The sequence below is a fragment of the Crinia signifera genome, chromosome 5 (genome assembly GCF_055691185.1).
Source record: "Crinia signifera chromosome 5, ASM5569118v1, whole genome shotgun sequence".
Lineage (NCBI taxonomy): Eukaryota > Metazoa > Chordata > Amphibia > Anura > Myobatrachidae > Crinia > Crinia signifera.
This window is the reverse complement of record NC_139221.1, coordinates 334,657,592-334,680,346: the sequence shown is the minus strand read 5'-3', so window position 1 is coordinate 334,680,346 and position 22,755 is coordinate 334,657,592. Positions and strand designations below refer to the sequence as shown.

General features: G+C 48.2%; 1 protein-coding gene across 7 annotated transcripts in view; it reads left to right on the top strand.

The window, feature by feature from the left end:
• The window catches only part of MROH1 (maestro heat like repeat family member 1), a 405,085-nt gene that overhangs the window by 109,213 nt on the left and 273,117 nt on the right, over positions 1–22,755 (top strand). For all 7 annotated transcript variants that reach the window (XR_014444044.1, XR_014444045.1, XM_083145076.1 and 4 more), the window contains exons 17-19: positions 1,001–1,142; positions 8,435–8,487; positions 8,585–8,692. Coding sequence is in view for 5 of the 7 variants with exons in the window: in XM_083145076.1 (XP_083001202.1) it covers positions 1,001–1,142; positions 8,435–8,487; positions 8,585–8,692 (303 nt within the window). In the remaining 2 variants the exon portion in view is untranslated. The remainder of the gene's footprint in view (positions 1–1,000; positions 1,143–8,434; positions 8,488–8,584; positions 8,693–22,755) is intronic.

The following is a 22,755-nucleotide window of genomic DNA, read 5'->3' as shown; positions in this document are numbered from 1 at the left end:
CAGATCCTCGGGGAGGAGAGTGAGGTAGAGGTACCACTTCCCAGTCCTCTCCTAGAGTAATGTGCCCAGGTCTGAGGTCAGAACCCCGGGGAGGAGAGTGAGGTAGAGGTACCGCTTCCCAGTCCTCACCTAGAGTGATGTGCCCTGGTCTGAGGTCAGATCCTGGGGAGGAGAGTGAGGTAGAGGTACCACTTCCCAGTCCTCTCCTAGAGTGATGTGCCCAGGTCTGAGATCAGATGCCCGGGGAGGAGAGTGAGGTAGAGGTACCGCTTCCCAGTCCTCACCTAGAGTGATGTGACCAGGTCTGAGGTCAGATCCCGGGGAGGAGAGTGAGGTAGAGGTACCGCTTCCCAGTCCTCACCTAGAGTGATGTGCCCTGGTCTGAGGTCAGATCCCCGGGGAGGAGAGTGAGGTAGAGGTACCGCTTCCCAGTCCTCACCTAGAGTGATGTGCCCAGGTCTGAGGTCAGATCCCCGGGGAGGAGAGTGAGGTAGAGGTACCACTTCCCAGTCCTCTCCTAGAGTAATGTGCCCAGGTCTGAGGGCAGATCCCCGGGAAGGAGAGTGAGGTAGAGGTACCACTTCCCAGTCCTCTCCTAGAGTAATGTGCCCAGGTCTGAGGTCAGATCCCCGGGGAGAAGAGTGAGGTAGAGGTACCACTTCCCAGTCCTCACCTAGAGTGATGTGACCAGGTCTGAGGTCAGATCCCTGGGGAGGAGAGTGAGGTAGAGGTACCGCTTCCCAGTCCTCACCTAGAGTGATGTGCCCAGGTCTGAGGTCAGATCCCCGGGGAGGAGAGTGAGGTAGAGGTACCACTTCCCAGTCCTCACCTAGAGTGATGTGCCCAGGTCTGAGATCAGATCCCCGGGGAGGAGGTACCACTTTTTTGACACTTGATTTGCATGTGTAGTAGAGGTTGGTATGTGGGTAGTAGGTCTTCAGCTTGTTGTCTGGTTCTGTCCCATTATTTGTGGCTGTTTATACATCTTCCCTATTTGTAGGTAGTGTCTGTGTCCCTGGAACCCAGTGATGGACGGAACTCTGCAGCGCTGCGTCTTCTTTCTGTAATGCAGCTTAATATACACCCAACTATAGGACAATGCTGGGACCAGGAGATCCCCAAACTACTGCAGTGCCTGGAAGGTAGGACCCATTCCTTTCTACACTCAGGCCCCATGTGTAGTCACACACTGCGTTCTCTAATTCAGGCTTGTTACCAAGGTTGCACGTTTTACAGATGGACAAAACCATGTGCACTGCAGGGGGGCAGATGTAACTTGTGCAGAGAGAATTAGATTTAGGTGGGGTTTTTTTCAAAGTGAGATCTATATTGCAGTGTAAAAATAAAGCAGACAGTATTTACCCTGCACAGAAACAACATAACTCTCCATGGTTTCCCACCATCAATGTCCAGCTTAAAGGAATAGTTTTGTTTTTGGTTTTTCCGCAAGGTGCCGGGGCACAGAACATAGCTCCACCCCCGACACCTGCGAAGCCCCGCCCCCGTATTTTGATTGGCCCACAGACCAATCAAATAAAATGGATGACCATCCATATTTAAAAACATCAATGTTCATCTATTGAATAGTACTACACTGTCGACGGTCAGTTGCACTTTTGCCATCAATGGCAACCATAGATGGCAAAGGCAACGATGGCCATCCCTAGCAGAGGGTGGGCAGAGAGTCTGGTGCGTACAGAATGGACAGAACAGCAGAGGGTGGGCGGAGAGTCTGGTGCGTACAGAATGGACAGAACAGCAGAGGGTGGGCGGAGAGTCTGGTGCGTACAGAATGGACAGAACAGCAGAGGGTGGGCGGAGAGTCTGTGCACACAGCATGGGTAGAACGGCAGAGGGTGGGCGGAGAGTCTGGTGCGTACAGAATGGACAGAACAGCAGAGGGTGGGCGGAGAGTCTGGTGCGTACAGAATGGACAGAACAGCAGAGGGTGGGCGGAGAGTCTGTGCACACAGCATGGGTAGAACTTCAGAGGGTGGGCGGAGAGTCTGGTGCGTACAGAATGGACAGAACAGCAGAGGGTGGGCGGAGAGTCTGGTGCATACAGCATGGACAGAATGGCAGAGGGTGGGCTGAGAGTCTGGTGCACACAGCGTGGACAGAACGGCAGAGGGTGGGCGGAGAGTCTGGTGCGTACAGAATGGACAGAACAGCAGAGGGTGGGCGGAGAGTCTGGTGCATACAGCATGGACAGAATGGCAGAGGGTGGGCTGAGAGTCTGGTGCACACAGCGTGGACAGAACGGCAGAGGGTGGGCGGAGAGTCTGGTGCACACATCATGGACAGAACTGCAGAGGGTGGGCGGAGAGTCTGGTGCGTACAGCATGGACAGAACGGCGGAGGGTGGCCGGAGAGTTGTGCACACAGCATGGGCAGAATGGCAGGGGGTGCGCGGAGAGTCTGGTGCATACAGCATGGGCAGAACGGCAGAGGGTGGGTGAAGAATCTGGTGCACACAGCATGGGCAGAAGGGCAGAGGATGGCTGGAGAGTCTGGTGAATACAGCATGGACAGAACGGCAGAGGGTGGGCGGAGAGTCTGGTGCACATCGTAGGTAGAACGGCAGAGGGTGGGCAGAGAGTCTGATGCACACAGCATGGGCAGAACGGCAGAGGGTGGGCGGAGAGTCTGGTGAATACAGAATGGACAGAACGGCAGAGGGTGGGCAGAGAGTCTGATGCACACAGCATGGGCAGAACGGCAGAGGGTGGGCATTGAGTCTGGTGCGTACAGCATGGATAGAAACTTCCTCTCACTCCTACAGAGCAAGCAAATATTCTTTACATGCACATCTTCTATTATCTTTTACACATTTTCCTAACAAAGCCACCACAGGCCTCAATATGCCACTTAGACCACACCACAGGCCTCAATATGCCACTTAGACCACACCACCGGCCTCAATATGCCACTTAGACCACACCACAGGCCTCAATATGCCACTTAGACCACACCTCAGGCCTCAATATGCCACTAAAACCACACCACAGGCCTCACTATGCCACTTAGATTACACCTCAGGCCTCACTATGCCACTTGGACTGCACCACAGGCCTCAATATGCCACTTGGATCACACCTCAGGCCTCAATATGCCACTTGGATCACACCTCAGGCCTCAATATGCCACTTGGACCACACCTCAGACCTCAATATGCCACTTGGACCACACCTCAGGCCTCAATATGCTACTTGGATCGCACCACGGGCCTCAATATGCCACTTGAACCACACCTCAGGCCTCAATATGCCACTTGGCCCACACCACAGGCCTCACTATGCACTTGGACCACGTCATGTCCCTCTACCGCACATGCCTCCACAAACCACCACATGCAATTTTGACCTTCCCACTGCCCACAACTAATAGAATGCGGACCCTCTCATAACCAATAAAACACAATCCCACCACAAACACAACACGGAGCCTCAATTCACCCACAGCGAACATTGACCCTCCCTGTGTCCTAGAATAAATACCACACTGTTATATACCCGTCTCACACATGCAGGTATGGACGCGCATGGACCTGGTATTTCTGCTTGTGTAAAAGAAAACAAACCAAGATACCTTGAACAAAGTCCTGGGTCCGCAAACTTGCTCCTGACCAGGGTCATGGAGCTGAGACCAGGGAATTTGTCAGCTTGTTAGATCTGGCAAATTCCCGAGTCTCCTGTCTGAAAGCAGCAGAAACCTCCCCATGTCCCAAAGCACATACCACTCTGACCCTCACAAGTGCGTGTCTGGCATTCCCAATGATACAAAATGCCTTGGCGTGGTGCCCTTAAAGTAGTAGTATGTACAGGTGCTTACTTGCCATGCTTATGACTCAATCTTGCTTCTGTTGGCCTGTGCCTCTTCTGATGGCAGTCACCAGCCATGGATAGTGGGAGGGGAGGCATGGGCACACATGAGGGAATAGCAAATGTATAAATGGGGAAAGAAGTAGGGATAACCATTGATGATTTGAAATCATTGATGGTTTACAGCCGATGTTCAATACTTTTGCCATCAATGTGGGTTTAGATGGGTTTCCCTAAATTGACGGCTCAGGAGAAGCTCCACCCCGACACCCCCCTGCCCCCACATTCTGATTGTCCCATAGGCCATTCAGTCAAAGATAGTGGATGACCATTGTCACGGACCTACCGGTCGCTCCTCCAGATACGTCAACCTGAGCAGCTCCGGCCATGACTGGGGTTCACTTTGGACACATGGGTCCCCTATGTAAGGTCACTGCCACCAATGCAAGTTCAAGAACGCTTGAATACGTCCGGATACATAATACAATATATAAAAAGGTTGTAGCGTAAAACCGCCCTTTTTGCTTAAGTCCTAAGAACACAAAAATCAGAACTGGAATCATGTATTATTTATTCCAAGAAATACTTCAGAGCTTAGTGATAAAAATGGTTACAAAGATAATTACAAAGATTTTAAAAGTACACACAGAAGAAATACAACTCAAACAAATAAAAAGGGATGAAAATCACAGAACTGTATCTTACACACAAGTACTGATTCTGTAGTGAGGGGATTTCACATGAAACATCGGGTCACTTCTAGCCAGCGTGCTGATCCCCTAAGAAGTACCACAGGATATAGGGACACAAGTGCAATTATACCTACAAATCATACTTGCCTACTTTTGAAAACTAGTTTCAGGGAGATTATAGTTGGTAATAGAATTTTGCACAGCGCCCCATTGAGGGGGTGTGTCATGCTCCTCCCAAAGGGCGTGTCTTGTTCCATATATGGAGAGATTGTGAAAAAGAGATTGTGAACGTGGCACCTAGAAGCGTGGGTGTGTACTGCTACATCTGAGAGGGATCTTTTAAAATTACTTATATCCAAATGTAGATGAGCCCAAAAGCAGTTAGTAAGAGCTACTGTACTTGGTAATGTGCTGGGAAATGTTGCTGATGATTCAATGTAACTGTATCTGTCTCTCATTCTTTTTTCCCAAAAAATGTAACAGTGTAATGTGGGCTCGGTGACATGAGGGAGATTGCTAGACTAATGAGGGAGAGAGGGAGATTGCTGCTATGTCAGGGAGTCTCCTGCAGAATGCAGGGGGGGAGGTAACTATGATGTAACAGTGTAATGTGGGCTAGGTGACATGAGGGAGATTGCTAGACTAATGAGGGAGAGAGGAGGATTGCTGCTATGTCAGGGAGTCTCCTGCAGAATGCAGGAGGGGAGGTAACTATGATGTAACAGTGTAATGTGGGCTAGGTGACATGAGGGAGATTGCTAGACTAATGAGGGAGAGAGGGAGATTGCTGCTATGTCAGGGAGTCTACTGCAGAATGCAGGAGGGGAGGTAACTATGATGTAACAGTGTAATGTGGGCTAGGTGACACGAGGGAGATTGCTAGACTAATGAGGGAGAGAGGGAGATTACTGCTATGTCAGGGAGTCTCCTGCAGAATGCAGGAGGGGAGGTAACTATGATGTAACAGTGTAATGTGGGCTAGGTGACATGAGGGAGATTGCTAGACTAATGAGGGAGAGAGGGAGATTGCTGCTATGTCAGGGAGTCTCCTGCAGAATGCAGGAGGGGAGGTAACTATGATGTAACAGTGTAATGTGGGCTAGGTGACAGGAGGGAGATTGCTAGACTAATGAGGGAGAGAGGGAGATTGCTGCTATATCAGGGAGTCTCCTGCAGAATGCAGGAGGGGAGGTAACTATGGTGTAAGTGTAATGTGGGCTAGGTGACATGAGGGAGATTGCTAGACTAATGAGGGGGAGAGGGAGATTGCTGCTATGTCAGGGAGTCTCCTGCAGAATGCAGGAGGGAGGTAACTATGATGTAAGAGTGTAATGTGGGCTAGGTGACATGAGGGAGATTGCTAGACTAATGAGGGAGAGAGGGAGATTGCTGCTATGTCAGGGAGTCTACTGCAGAATGCAGGAGGGGAGGTAACTATGGTGTAAGTGTAATGTGGGCTAGGTGACATGAGGGAGATTGCTAGACTAATGAGGGGGAGAGGGAGATTGCTGCTATGTCAGGGAGTCTCCTGCAGAATGCAGGAGGGGAGGCAACTATATTGCAAATTCCCTCATCCCTCCCACCTTTGGGATTTTGACCATTTCCCTGCTGGACACTAATGAACCTCTCTAGATAATTGATCCTCTTACATGAAGAATTAGTCTGCTGCTTTTAAGTGATTTGTACACATTCCTTACCCAGTGGGATGCAACAGACAGGCCCTAAGTCTGAAAAGAGATCTGTACTGGAGGGGGGAGGAGCACCTTTGGCCCCTCTGTGGACCATGTGGATCTAACCCCCAATCCGGTTTATGAGGGGTCTCCGACACTAACTGGCATCCTAGCTGCAGAGAACTCTCCAGATGGTCACTCTGAGGGAATACAGAACCAATCTCAGTCTCCCTGGGTCACCACAAGTACTGAAGAAATACATTGATAGCACACACAATAATAATAACAGGAGACATGATTTATTCCATCCATCACGTGATCAGATTGTGACAACCATCGATAGCTATCACATAGTTTATGACTATCGATGGCTGGTTGCAGTTTCACCATCGATGGCTATCCCTAGAAAGAATAAAAGGCAAACATGGGGAGGTGGTTTGACTAACACATGGAGGGGGGGGGGGGGGCAGGGGTGGCGGCGTACCTCATAGAGGGGACTCGTGTGTCCAAAGTGAACCCAGAGCTGCTGAGATTGACGTATCTGAGGAGGCGACCGGTGGGTCCGTGACAATAAATATATATATATTACTCGCTCCACAAATATAACATGGAAGGGATGGTGGGGTCTGTGCAGGCAGGAGGCGGAGTCACAATGCTCCCCCACTCCACCTGGGAATCCCCCTCCCCCCCTCCTTAGAGACATATATATATAATATCCATAATTAATGTGCTTCGTCGCTCACCATGTGACCAATCAGAGATTACAGGGATGATTAAATCCTCCTCCTCCGAGTAATAAGTCAATATACTGACTCTGTCAGGTAATTATCTACAGGTAAACTTGGCGAAAATGAGTCACTCATATAGCTATTTCCTGGTATGACAATTATATCGGATAATGCTTATGACATCCGATTGTCATCAACGTATGAAATAGCAGTACTGATGGCGCAGGACACACCACCCCTCAGTAGTCACAGGGAGAATTATTTGGCTGCGGGACCAACAGCAGAAGCACACTTGAGCTCATTTTCCGCCAGCCAGGCTCTCACGTTATAACTATACAGCCATACCTCACTGGACCGCCTGGTACCATCCGAACCCAGAAGCTAAGCAGTGAAGGGCCGGCCGAGTACCTGTTTGGGGAACTTACAGGGAATAGTCGGTGCCGTAACCTAACATAACAGCAGAGGCTAACAGCTGTGAGAGTGACGCTTTATTAAAACCCTATTTCCTCATCCTGCTTTCCACTTATCATACGGTGACTCTACTCTTCCTTTTCTCCCCCCTCTCTCCTTTCTGATACCCTACTTAATTAATTTCATTTTGACTACTGAGGGGTGGTGTGTCCTGCGCCATCAGTACTGCTATTTCAGACGTTGATGACAATCGGATGTCATAAGCATTATCCGATATAATTGTCATACCAGGAAATAGCTATATGAGTGACTTATTTTCGTCAAGTTTACCTGTAGATAATTACCTGACAGAGTCAGTATATTGACTTATTGCTCGGAGGAGGAGGATTTAATTTTACAATCCTGCAATTTTTCAGCATATGTATAATTCCTCTTATGCCAAATCTGTATTTTAAGTGTTTTCAAAAATTAAAAGTTACGTTTTAAATAATAGACATCATACCAAACATACATTATCAGTTACAAGTGTGCCCCAAAAAACCTTGTCGGGTTCCCTTTAAGTCATCTCCAGACTTTCCTTTTTAGTTCAACTTTTGAACTCCATTTGGGAGCACCACCAACCGTCAGCCCTTGCCGTTTAAATTTACATACCGAGCAACGGCACGCATGTTGGTTAAGTATTTCAATCTTAATACATCATTCCTTACCTGTGCCAATCCAACTCAACCCCAAAAGAAGATTACAGGGATGATAAAGTATGAAAATATTTGACGAAAAGAAAGAAGTTCCCCCCAAAACTCATGTTGACCTTTTTATGTGTCGAACCCTTTGCTTGTGTCAGTCTTTTTCTCTATGTAGACCTATTCATGTTGATCATGTGTGGCCAAATACCCTCTGAGTTCGGGTTGCCGGACGGGAAAATCATTTACACGGCAACAAAACCCTCTGCATATGACGGGCATCGGGCGCGGCTGCCAAACCCAGAGGCTCATACATTGGCCAATGGTGTAGACCGGATATCATATAGAGACATGTGACCTGGTTTGTGAAGTGTTCATTGGTTTATCTGGGGATGGCTGAGATGTGTGACGCTGTGTTCTGTCCTCCTATAGAATGTGACGAGAAGAAGCTGCAGCTGACAGACTGGGAGGACAAGTTACTGAAGGTAAACGCGCAGTAATACAGGTGATGCGGACACCAGGGGGCAGTGTATAAGACCCCGCATCCATCCTGCCTCTGTCCTCTCTCATTCTCCCATACAGCTCCTGGTGGACTCCCTGCAGGCTGTGTCTGACGATGGGTGGATGTATCTGCTCTCCCAGGAGATGAGGCAGCAGCTTAACTTCTATATCAGTTCCCCAGGGGAGAAGGTGGGTGACGGGCAGGTGCTGCTCCCAATAATGGGCCTCTGTGATCTCCGTGTCCTGTGCATTTCTCCCAATGTCCTATCATGTCCTCTATACATGTGCGCACCGAGGGGACGTATGCACTGCTGGTGACAACTGTGGGCTTCACAATGACGTATGTTACGGTCTTCTTATTATATACAGGTGTAGCCTAGTGGTGGGAAGATTACCCGGGATAGGTGTAGCCTAGTGGTGGGAAGATTACCCGGGATAGGTGTAGCCTAGTGGTGGGAGGATTACCCGGGATAGGTGTAGCCTAGTGGTGGGAGGATTACCCGGGATAGGTGTAGCCTAGTGGTGGGAGGATTACCCGGGATAGGTGTGGTGGGAGGATTACCCGGGATAGGTGTGGTGGGAGGATTACCCGGGATAGGTGTGGTGGGAGGATTACCCGGGATAGGTGTAGCCTAGTGGTGGGAGGATTACCCGGGATAGGTGTAGCCTAGTGGTGGGAGGATTACCCGGGATAGGTGTGGTGCGAGGATTACCCGGGATAGGTGTGGTGGGAGGATTACCCGGGATAGGTGTGGTGGGAGGATTACCCGGGATAGGTGTGGTGGGAGGATTACCCGGAATAGGTGTGGTGGGAGGATTACCCGGGATAGGTGTGGTGGGAGGATTACCCGGGATAGGTGTAGCCTAGTGGTGGGAGGATTACCCGGGATAGGTGTAGCCTAGTGGTCAGGGCCGGCCTTAGGCATAGGCCAACTAGGCAATTGCCTAGGGCATTTGGAATGCCTAGGGGCATCAGCAGCTTCTGCTGATTAAAATGATATGCAGCATGCCTATATTCTGTGTGTGAGTGAGGCTGTATCTGCATATGAAATAGTGTATTAATGGAAATCACTGTAACATAGCATTCCGTATGCAGGTACAGCCACAGTCGCACACAGAATATAGGCATGCTGCATATCATTTTAATCAGCAGAAGCTCCTTGTGTGTGCTGGTCATAACAATGCAAATAAGACGAATTTTCAGCAAAAAAGGCACCGAATGGGTGTGCTGGTTCTATTTAAAATATTGCGGGTAGGGACACCAAAATGATGACTGCTATGATGAGGGTTGATGGTGCTGGGAAAGGGGAGACGGAACTAGTGGCAGTGCTAGGGGGCAACAGTCAAAATCTTGCCTAGGGCGTAATTTAGGCTAGGGCCGGCTCTGCTAGTGGTGGGAGGATTACCCGGGATAGGTGTAGCCTAGTGGTGGGAGGATTACCCGGGATAGGTGGTGGGAGAATTACCCGGGATAGGTGTGGTGGGAGGATTACCCGGGATAGGTGTGGTGGGAGGATTACCCGGGATAGGTGTGGTGGGAGGATTACCCGGGATAGGTGTGGTGGGAGGATTACCCGGGATAGGTGTGGTGGGAGGATTACCCGGGATAGGTGTAGCCTAGTGGTGGGAGGATTACCCGGGATAGGTGTGGTGGGAGGATTACCCGGGATAGGTGTGGTGGGTGGATTACCCGGGATAGGTGTGGTGGGAGGATTACCCGGGATAGGTGTGGTGGGAGGATTACCCGGGATAGGTGTGGTGGGAGGATTACCCGGGATAGGTGTGGTGGGAGGATTACCCGGGATAGGTGTGGTGGGAGGATTACCCGGGATAGGTGTGGTGGGAGGATTACCCGGGATAGGTGTAGCCTAGTGGTGGGAGGATTACCCGGGATAGGTGTGGTGGGAGGATTACCCGGGATAGGTGTGGTGGGAGGATTACCCGGGATAGGTGTGGTGGGAGGATTACCCGGGATAGGTGTAGCCTAGTGGTGGGAGGATTACCCGGGATAGGTGTAGCCTAGTGGTGGGAGGATTACCCGGGATAGGTGTGGTGGGAGGATTACCCGGGATAGGTGTATCCTAGTGGTGGGAGGATTACCCGGGATAGGTGTAGCCTAGTGGTGGGAGGATTACCCGGGATAGGTGTAGCCTAGTGGTGGGAGGATTACCCGGGATAGGTGTAGCCTAGTGGTGGGAGGATTACCCGGGATAGGTGTAGCCTAGTGGTGGGAGGATTACCCGGTATAGGTGTAGCCTAGTGGTGGGAGGATTACCCGGGATAGGTGTGGTGGGAGGATTAACCGGGATAGGTGTAGCCTAGTGGTGGGAGGATTACCCGGGATAGGTGTGGTGGGAGGATTACCCGGGATAGGTGTAGCCTAGTGGTGGGAGGATTACCCGGGATAGGTGTAGCCTAGTGGTGGGAGGATTACCCGGGATAGGTGTGGTGAGAGGATTACCCGGGATAGGTGTAGCCTAGTGGTGGGAGGATTACCCGGGACAGGTGTAGCCTAGTGGTGGGAGTATTACCGGGATAGGTGTAGCCTAGTGGTGGGAGGATTACCCGGGATAGGTGTAGCCTAGTGGTGGGAGGATTACCCGGGACAGGTATAGCCTAGTGGTGGGAGTATTACCGGGATAGGTGTAGCCTAGTGGTGGGAGGATTACCCGGGATAGGTGTGGTGGGAGGATTACCCGGATAGGTGTAGCGGGATACTAGTGGTGGGAGGATTACCCTGGATACTCGTAGTGGGAGTATTACCCTGGATACTACTGGCGGGAGGATTACCCGGGATACTACTGGTGGGAGGATTACCCGGGATACTACTGGCGGGAGGATTACCCGGGATACTACTGGCGGGAGGATTACCCGGGATACTAGTGGTGGGAGGAATCCCCTGGCTATCAGGCTCTGTATCATTCCTCCGTGTCTGTGAGGACAGGTAAGGGATGATGTATGTAAAAGAGCCCTACAGTATATAAATAATTTTTATATTTCTAAGTCCCCCGTTATATTCCCTGTATCCAGCAGGTGGCGCAATTATACTTAGAATGGACTCCAATGGATTTAGGCTCTTTTATGGTGGATTATTTCCTTTTCTGCGTTTCTGTCTGATGGAGTGTTTGTACACACACACACACACATATATACCTACACACATATACATACACACACCTACATATATATATATATATATTCCAACAATACCCCTAGTCGCGCTAAATGACACTTTATATATTATAAATTAGTAAACTGTATATAATGGGATAGGCCACTTATCCACTTAGATTCCCTGAAGGTTGAGAAACGTACCATAGCAAACATAAACAACAAAAGTGGAAAAGCGCCAAATGATCTCATCAGAAAGAAATGACTTAAAAAGTTAATAACGGTCCATGACTTGAGATGTAATAATACTCGAAGTGATAAACGGTTTGTCCGATATCTTTATTTGGTCATGAAGTTTTCGTGCATAATACTGAAGTGACCCAACGCGTTTCGTCTTATCAATCAAGACTTCATCAGGGGTATTAGTCTACAATAAATTATAACATAATTGTACAAATCAATTTACAATAAATATTTTTACGTGAAGTGAAAATTTATAGGACAGACTTCGAAGAGCTGTTTGGAGATCAGTATTAGAACGAGCTATATAAGAAAATAGCTTGTTTTTAAAGTGACTATATTCGTCAATAATTTATCTAGAAAAATGAAAGAAACAGAGGAAGTGGACATAGGAAGTGGTGAAGAAAAACGTGCTGACAGAATTATTTAAGGTATCATACCTTCCAATAGAGAAAATTGTGTTTGATTCTGTATTTTCCATTTGTCAAACCAAATTTTTTTGTGAGATAGAGAATGCCCTCTATAGGATATAATAGAGGGGGAATGGCGGTAACTGACCATTCTGAGTGAAAAAAGTTTTAAGTGTCACCCAAGCCAAAATCACTGACTACATACCTAGGTATAGGACTGAATCATAAAATTTAAGGAACAAGGATTTCCACAATCAAGCAGTAGCTGGTACCTGTATAATTTAGATATGTATTTATCAGTGAAGTGTATGACGTGAAAAATAACAGTGCAAATTCATTGTAAAGACTAATTTGTCCTATAATCCACATAGATGTTGTATATCATTACTAGAGACAGGATTATATGCATTCACATATTTTGCCCATTCTCACTTGTTATTGCATATTTTACCTAAAATCTAGTGATAATGCATATTTTAGGACCCACCACCTTTCCACCCACGAATCACAGCACTGATTTACCCTCCTGCTGGCCAGGTAGTGGTAGAGTGTGCAGGCCGGGCCAATAGGTGCGCAGTGTGGGGGACATTGCTCTAGGCTGCCAATCTATTTTAACCCCTTCCCGACATTGCCTTTTATGGTAATTTTTTTTTTTTTTTCCTCCTTGCGTTCAAATAAGCGTAACTTTTTTAATTTTCCGGCTATATAGACACATGAGGGCTTTTTTTTTGCGGGACAAGTTGTACTTTGTAATGGTACCATTTACTATACCGTATAATATTCTGGGGAATCAGGAAATAATTCAATGTGGGGTAAAAAAAAAAAAAAACGCCATTGCACAATTTTGCGCTGGTTACGGTTTTTTTGGAGTTCATAGTTCGTTTAAAATGATGGGTTATCTTTATTCTATGGGTCGTTACGATTCCGGTGATACCAAACTTATATAGTTTTCGTTATGTTTTACCACAAAAAAAAAAAATCGCAACTTTTACGGTTTTTCTAATTTGCGTTGCGTCGCCATGTTCTGCGGCTTATAACTTTTTTATTTTTCCACCTACGGACCTGGGTGAGGGCTCATTTTTTGCGGGCTGAAGTGTACTTTTTAATTAATACCATTATGGGATATGGGCGACTTTCTGATCTCTTTTAGTTATTTTTTTTTGGGTAAAAACGTAGTTTTGGCGTTGGGGATTATTTTCCGTTTACGCCTTTAACCGTGCGGGATAACTAATGTTATATTTTAATAGATCGGACTTTTAGGAACGCGGCGATACCAAATATGTTTATTTTTTTTATTTTTTATTTATTTTTATTTGGGAAATGGGGAAAGGGGGGTGATTTGAACTTTTAATATTTTTTTTTTTTTTTTTTTTTTTTTAACTTTATTTTTTTTTTTACTTTTACTACAAGGCCCCCTAGTGTACTTGACCACTAGGGGGCGCGATCGCCTGTACTAGGTTCAGCCATAGAGCTCTATGGCTGAACGTAGTGATTTTATGCACTTCCTATTACATCCTGCCTCAGGCAGGATATGATAGGTATGCAGACACGGCCAGCACAGGGGTCTACATTAGACCCCTGGCTACCATGGCAACCGATAGGCACCCTCCGATCTCGCTGCGGGGGGCCCCGATCGGCGCCGGAGGGGGGCGCCCCCCCTCCGATCAGCTATTTAAGCACTGTGGTCGCTTTGCCCGCGGTGCTTAAAGGGTTAAACGGCCACGATCGGCGAACTCGCCGCTCGTGGCCGTGAGAGCAGGGACCTGGCTGTAATATACAGCCATTACCTGCTCTCTTTCAAGCCAGCTCACTCCGTGAGCTGGCTTGATTCCCCCTCAACCGACATATGACGTAAATGTACGTCATATGTCGGGAAGGGGTTAATAAAAGTCAGTCGGGGCAGGTTATGCCACAAATCTCCTGAACCTTTGCCTGCCCCTGGCCTGGGACTTTGCGCCAAGAGAGACTTCTGCAGCAGAGGAGGTGGGCAGAAGGGTTGTGACATCAAGGAAACTCCGGGTCACAGTGAGTATGCTGCGCAGGGAGAAAGCCTTTCACTGCGCCGCTTTCACACGCTATACTGACATTTGATCCATCTGTGCTGCAGATGAGGATCTGTGTAGTTGATAACAGAAGAGCCTAGGACGCTGCAGTCTGCTGTAGCAGCCAGGAAGAAAAAAAATCCTTTGCACAGCACTAGACATATCATATTTAAAACTTTTCATGCATATTTTAAGTATTTTTCATGCATATTTCACGCTTTTTATACTGCATATAATCCTGTCTGTAATCAATACAGAAAATATGTATGGCATAACTTATGGATACCGTACAAAAAAATATTTATATATTTTTATTCATGTCCTGACGACGGGTTATACCCGAAACGCGTTGACATAACGCTGAATTAAAACTTTTGTTATCTACAAGCCCCGGAGTGACGTTCTACTTCATTGTCTATATATATATATATATATATATATATATATATATATATATATATATATATAAGCACTCCTTGCAGAAGGTTTTGGGAAGAACCGGCACACACTTGTAGAAGTCCAATGTAGATTTATTTAAGGCATGAGATCGTATACAGACACGGCCCAACAGCCGTTTCAACTGATATTCACAGTCTTTCTCAGGGGATGGAGCCGGCGTTGTCTTTTGCAGGGGATGGCAGCAGAATTGCCAGCCGTCATCCCCCGCCAGCTGCCATCTGATCTGCGAAAGGGGACACGCGCACACGAGATGCGTGCACGTCCCCTTCCAATGGCGCTTCCCTCGGGTCCCCGCCGGCTTGTCGGCGGTCACCCGGGGTCCCAACCGCCTCCCCGCACCCCCCCTAACCCTGTCCATCTCCCTGAAGCGGAGAAGGACAGGTTCCCGTCGCCCCGCCGCCCGGAAACTGAGACCTGCGTGCGCGTCAGTCAGATGGAGCGCCGGGCTGCTGGCGGATCGCCAGCGGAGACAGTCTGGCGATTCGCCAGCAAGAGGGAGCCCGGCTCCATCTGTATATATATACAGAGACTTATACCAGTAGTCAGAAGACCATTGATAGGACCAGCACATCCAAGCAAACGAAATTCAAAAAGAGTTCATCACACATTTATTGTGAGATAATAGTATATAAGGCCAATATACTTATCACGGGCAGCAGTGGATCTGACATGGAAAACAGCAGCATGGATCTCACATATTAGTGGTGTCCGTGAAACCAACCAGTTACCCTGATGGGCCGTTTCGGCGCAGAGGCGCCTTTTTCAAAGGGTGTCAACTGGCACTGGTTCAGCTAGACCTTAAATAAGGAGTAAATCAATGCATACTCACATGCTCTGGTGCGTCGCAGACGCCATCCTCGCCGGCGCGTCCTCCCGCCGCTTCTCCACTTCCGCCTGGTTCCCATCAATAGCCGGAACTTAGTATCGGCCATAGGAACCAAAAAACAGGTCTGGGGAGTGCGGGGAACCGGAAGACGACCGCACTGCACCGGATGTTGTCATTCCGGCGTCATCATTGGCATGGAGACGCGATGTTTCCATCCCTAGGATATAGCATCAAATAATATACATCACAAATACATCAAAATAATACATAATGCAAATAAATAGAACGGATGGTTGCTGCATGTGCTGTGGGAGCGGGCCAGATGTTACATTGAGACTATATTATCACTTCTGACACAGGAGTGTCTGTACCCTATGTCCTCGCTACCAACAGCACAGGCAGGTTCCATCAAAAATAAATATAACAAAAGGAAACCTATAAGAGAACCTATAAATGCACCAAGAGATTCAATTCATCTAGATGATGTATCAAAACAAGGCCAGTGGGTCACCAAGACCCAGAACAGGCTCCACCATCGATTCACCACCACACAATCAAATGAAAACGGACATATTAAATTCCTCATTGAGACCTGAGGGGGCTAATGATTTCAAATTATAAATCCACTGACTTTCCCGTTGGAGGAGTCTCTTATGCCGATCACCCCCTCTTCGCAGTGGCGGGATGTGGTCTATTGGCATGAATTTAAAATCATTCATTCGGTGGCCACAGTTTGCATAATTGATATTGATGGGAACCAGGCGGAAGTGGAGAAGCGGCGGGAGGACGCGCCGGTGAGGATGGCGTCTGCGGCGCACCTGAGCATGTGAGTATGCATTGATTTACTCCTTATTTAAGGTCTAGCTGAACCAGTGCCAGTTGACACATTTTGAAAAAGGCGCCTCTGCGCCGAAATGGCCCGTCAGGGTAACTGGTTGGTTTCACGGACACCACTAATATGTGAGATCCATGCTGCTGTTTTCCATGTCAGATCCACTGCTGCCCGTGATAAGTAAATTGGCCTTCAGTGGCAAACGCAGGATTTTCAGAAGGGGGTTTCCAGAGGGGCGGAGCAAAGCACGGAGATGGACACTTAGGTGACCCAGTATATGCCGGGTCAGTTAAAGTATTATGGATAGACCAAATGTATATAAATAATAATAATAATAATAATAATAATAATAATATACACACACACACACACACATATATATATATATATATATATATATATATATATATATATATATATATATATATATATAGCAATTGGATTTAGTGGCACTCCGTCTTATGGCTTGGGGAGTAATTTGTAGCTATCCCTGGTGCCCTCCGTAGCAGCCGGCAGCATGCAAGCTGAATATGTAACAGGATGGGGGGAGCGGCGGCACTCAGCAAAACAAATAAGACCAGGACTCTGGTTAAAGTCACCAACGTTTCTGAGCCAGTGCGGCTCTTTTATCAAGGTGCAGAAGACAAAAAATTGTGAAACAATCAAAGTTTAAATACCTTTCCAGCTCCCGCGCTGTCCACGCCGGCCGTCGGGTCTGCAGGCTCAGCCAGATGACGTCACTGCTATCACCACAGCCGGGTAGCAGCGAGGGAGGAGGGCGGGACATACACGTAGCTGAAAAGAAATTTGAATATGCATGAGACAAGTTGCGTGAATAAACAGTGTTACAAAGCGTATCAGGCGCTTTACATATGCAAAATAACTGTGTCACTATACACACTAACAGTGCAACAATAAGAGCATATGATTATGCATGTATAAAAGTGCAAATATTAAAATCACTGCAAACAATTTCTAAAATGACAAGTGCAGATAGGTGACATAGTGTTTAAAATGTGGATAAAAACAAAGATACTGTGCACCCTGCTAACGACCCGTTGCTTACTGCGTCAGAACTGGATTTAAGAATAATTTTTTACCAAAAATAGTGGACACAGTCCATTTTTAAATTAATTTAATTTAACGCAATGGGCTCAACCTAGCACTATGTATCATTCAGGGGGCCATTATCGAGGACCACCTTGGTATTTGATACATGTATCTAACAATGTATTTGTAAACTTTTGCCGGTGTCGACTCTGGATGTGTTGACACCAAGACGGATGGAAGTTTAAACCTGTTATTTTAAGGCCATGATGGAGTGATGTTAATTTCACAGAAAATAAGAATATCCTGCGTGCTCATTAAGCCCTTTAGGGGCCAGAGTTTCTAGGCGGTAAATCCACCTGCTTTCAGCTTGGCATAGTGCCAAACCCCGATCACCCCCACGTTTTGGTATAGGAATTTGTTCAATGATCCGATGTCGCAGGGACGACAGCGGATGTCTAGCCGTGGCAAAGTGGCGAGCCACAGGTTGACGCATTGAACAAGAGACCGCCAAGGTCCTATCCAAAAGAAACACCACCCATTCCAATTTTTCATCTACGGAATGGAACGCCCTCAAATCTCTGAGCAGAGACACATCAATTACCTTTCGCCCGGCCGACAAAGGAGGTGGCCTAGTGGTGCAAGACACCACAGATTACCTCAAAGAGATCACTCGGCAGTTATCGGACGAAGCTGTATATCGTTTACTTCCCATTAATCCTTCCAAGGAGTACAAATTGGAACTTGACAAGATTCTTCAATCTGCAGTACAGGATGGAATTATTGACAACATCACTCGGGAGACTCTTTCCACTCCCTTCCCGATAGTGCCGCTCCTTTATACCATCCCGAAAATCCACAAGGATAGTAGGAACCCCCCGGGCAGACCCATCATCTCAGCCCGGGGGTCCCTCTACCAAGTGGTGTCCATTTATCTGGACTACTTCCTGCAGCCCTGTGTCCAGGGGGAGCGTTCGTATCTCAAGGACACAAATGCTCTTTTAACAAAATTGTTGGAGTTGGGTCAAGTACCAGCTGGGTGCCTGCTGTGTACCGTGGACGTCGCGAGTCTCTACACGTGTATTCCACACGGTGGGGGGCTCGCGGCGGTACGGACACTCATTTCGGGCAATCCGCTCTACAAAGGCCCTGATATTGAGTTTTTTCTAACATTGTTGAAATTGACCCTTGAGCGTAACTTCTTTATGTCTGATAACAGGTACTATTTACAATTGTGCGGGTGTGCGATGGGGTCCTCAGTGGCCCCGTCGCTAGCTAACAGTTATATGTTCCAGGTGGAACAACAACTATTCTTCAACCACCCAGAGGTCAGCAGGCACCTTGTCCTGTATACTAGGTACATAGATGACCTGCTGATCTTCTGGGATGGGTCTAAACAAAAGTTTGAGGAATTGATTACCGCCCACAATGTGTCCAGCTCACCTGTGAAATTGACCTACACGGTTAGCCAGGAGAGTGTCAACTTTCTGGACGTGAAAATCCAAGTATCAGATGGTGTTATTTCCACCTCCCTGTTCAGCAAGGCTACCGACAGGAACAATCTGTTGCTGGCAACCAGCCACCATCCCATTCCCCTGAAAAAAGGACTCCCGCTATCCCAAATGCTACGGGTGCGACGCATTGTAAGCAGCCCCGTAGATCTTGAGTCATCATTATCCACTATGGTGGACAAGTTTGCGGCCAGGGGGTATGACAGGGATGCGCTAGAAAAATCTAAACTTGCGGTTAGCCTATTACCCAGAGAGGAGGTGATTAAACAGTCCCGTGCCAAAACCATCGATGATAAATTTATCTGGGTAAATTCATTTCATGCCTACAGCCCCGCCATTAGCAGCGTAGCCAAATCCCAGTGGCCCATTGTTAACACAGACCCCCTGTTACCATCTTTACATAACAAAAAATTGATGTGCGCCTACACCAGAGGCAAAAACTTAAAGAATTACTTGGTGAAAAATGATGTAGTCACATCAATACCAACCATGTCGACCTTTCTGGGTGTCCCGAGGGTGGGGTGTTTCAAATGCACAGGTTGCACCACGTGCAGCTTTATGTCGGCTGGAGACACATTCCATCACCCATACTCGGGAAAACCCATTAAGATCAGGCAGAGAGTGACCTGTTCATCAAGTTACGTTGTGTACCTCATCAGCTGCCCGTGTGGTCGACACTATGTCGGCAAAACCACACGGGCATTTAAAGAAAGAGCAGCAGCACACAGGTCTGCGATTAAAAGCGCCATCCAAACAGGGACTAGCGAGCAACCTGTGGCTCGCCACTTTGCCACGGCTAGACATCCGCTGTCGTCCCTGCGACATCGGATCATTGAACAAATTCCTATACCAAAACGTGGGGGTGATCGGGGTTTGGCACTATGCCAAGCTGAAAGCAGGTGGATTTACCGCCTAGAAACTCTGGCCCCTAAAGGGCTTAATGAGCACGCAGGATATTCTTATTTTCTGTGAAATTAACATCACTCCATCATGGCCTTAAAATAACAGGTTTAAACTTCCATCCGTCTTGGTGTCAACACATCCAGAGTCGACACCGGCAAAAGTTTACAAATACATTGTTAGATACATGTATCAAATACCAAGGTGGTCCTCGATAATGGCCCCCTGAATGATACATAGTGCTAGGTTGAGCCCATTGCGTTAAATTAAATTAATTTAAAAATGGACTGTGTCCACTATTTTTGGTAAAAAATTATTCTTAAATCCAGTTCTGACGCAGTAAGCAACGGGTCGTTAGCAGGGTGCACAGTATCTTTGTTTTTATCCACATTTTAAACACTATGTCACCTATCTGCACTTGTCATTTTAGAAATTGTTTGCAGTGATTTTAATATTTGCACTTTTATACATGCATAATCATATGCTCTTATTGTTGCACTGTTAGTGTGTATAGTGACACAGTTATTTTGCATATGTAAAGCGCCTGATACGCTTTGTAACACTGTTTATTCACGCAACTTGTCTCATGCATATTCAAATTTCTTTTCAGCTACGTGTATGTCCCGCCCTCCTCCCTCGCTGCTACCCGGCTGTGGTGATAGCAGTGACGTCATCTGGCTGAGCCTGCAGACCCGACGGCCGGCGTGGACAGCGCGGGAGCTGGAAAGGTATTTAAACTTTGATTGTTTCACAATTTTTTGTCTTCTGCACCTTGATAAAAGAGCCGCACTGGCTCAGAAACGTTGGTGACTTTAACCAGAGTCCTGGTCTTATTTGTTTTGCTGAGTGCCGCCGCTCCCCCCATCCTGTTATATATATATATATATATATATATATATATATATATATACTATATATACATAATAGCAGTGTAGACCCCTGGGCATAGCAATGTATTGGGGCCCCTACCGATCCTCCAGCGGTAGGGGTGGGGGAAGCTTTGATGTCCCGCGGGTGGTAGAGGGTATTATATCAACCGCTCAGCATGTAGGGCCTGGATCAGTAATTTCCACTAATTACCCCTTTACTGCACAGATGGTGGGAGATGAGGTGGGAGAAGGGGGCATTGGGCTGAATGAAGGGGCCCTGATAAATAACTTCCAGCAGTGGCGTAGCTAAAGGGGTCGCAGCGGTCGCATCTGCAACCGGGCCCCTGAGCCAGGGGGGGCCGATGGCAGCAGGTCCCCCTCTGGATGGGCCGCGGACCACAAGACCAGTGGCGTCACTAGCCAGGTGCGGGGGGTGCCGGCCGCACCGGGTGTCACCAGTCTCTGGGGTGACACCCAGAGCTCTGAGTTGGCCGGTGTTCTCTGTCCCGGCCCTGGCTGTCAGTCACTCTCAGTGACAGCCAGGCCAGGGCAGCAGGCTGTGTGCGACTGCGGCGGCGCACAGACCGGGAGGGGGGGGGCGAGACTACAAGTCCCAGCATGCAACACACTCACTCAGCATGATATCAGTTGAGCACCCGGGCCGCACCGCACACACAGGGGGAGAGGGGGGCGGGTCGGCATAGCATGATGCGCACTGCGCATCATGCTATGCCGACCCGCCCCCCTCTCCCCCTGCTGTGTGTGCGGTGCGGTGCGGCCCGGGCGCATTGCTAAGGGAGGCTGGGCGGCTGGCGGCCGATTGTGGGGATTGGCCACCCCAGGGGACGGAGGGAGGGACCACCTTGTTTGGGCGCGCAGGCAGCCTGTGACGTCACTCGAAGGGGAGGGGGGGCGCTGGATGATGCAGGATAGATGGAGTCAGTAGAGCAGTACTAAGGTAAGCAGTGGTCAGTAGATGATGCAGGATAGATGGGGTCAGTAGAGCAGTACTAAGGTAAGCAGGGGTCAGTAGAGGTAGATTAGGGTAAGCAGGGGTCAGTAGAAGAGGACTGGTGGAAGTATTGGCCAGTATATGATGCTGGATAGATGGAGTCAGTAGAGCAGTACTAAGGTAAGCAGTGGTCAGTAGAGGTAGATTAGGGAAAGCAGTGGTCAGTAGAAGAGGACTGGTGGAAGTATTGGCCAGTATATGATGCTGGATAGATGGAGTCAGTAAAGCAGTACTAAGGTAAGCAGGGGTCAGTAGAGGTAGATTAGGGTAAGCAGTGGTCAGTAGAAGAGGACTGGTGGAAGTATTGGCCAGTATATGATGCTGGATAGATGGAGTCAGTAAAGCAGTACTAAGGTAAGCAGTGGTCAGTAGAGGTAGATTAGGGAAAGCAGGGGTCAGTAGAAGAGTACTGGTGGAAGTATTGGCCAGTATATGATGCTGGATAGATGGAGTCAGTAGAGCAGTACTAAGGTAAGCAGTGGTCAGTAGAGGTAGATTAGGGAAAGCAGTGGTCAGTAGAAGAGTACTGGTGGAAGTATTGGCCAGTATATGATGCTGGATAGATGGGGTCAGTAGAGCAGTACTAAGGTAAGCCGTGGTCAGTAGAGGAGTACTGGTGGAAGTATTGGCCAGTATATGATGCTGGATAGAAGGGATCAGTAAAGGAGGACTAAGGTAAGCCGTGGTCACTGCAGCAGGTGAGGCTTCTGGCACTGTGGGGGCATACAGTATGATGTCAGTGTCTGTCTGGCACTATGGGGCATATGTGAGTGTAATGGCCCAATGGGCATCATGGTGTCGGGTATATGTCTGGCACTGTGTGGGGGCATATCATATCTGGCACTGTGGGGCGGGGGCATACAGTATCAGTGTCTGGCACTATGGGGGCATATGTGAGTGTAATGGGCATCATGGTGTCGGGTATATGTCTGGCACTGTGTGGGGGCATATCATATCTGGCACTGTGGGGCCGGGGCACACAATATCAATGTC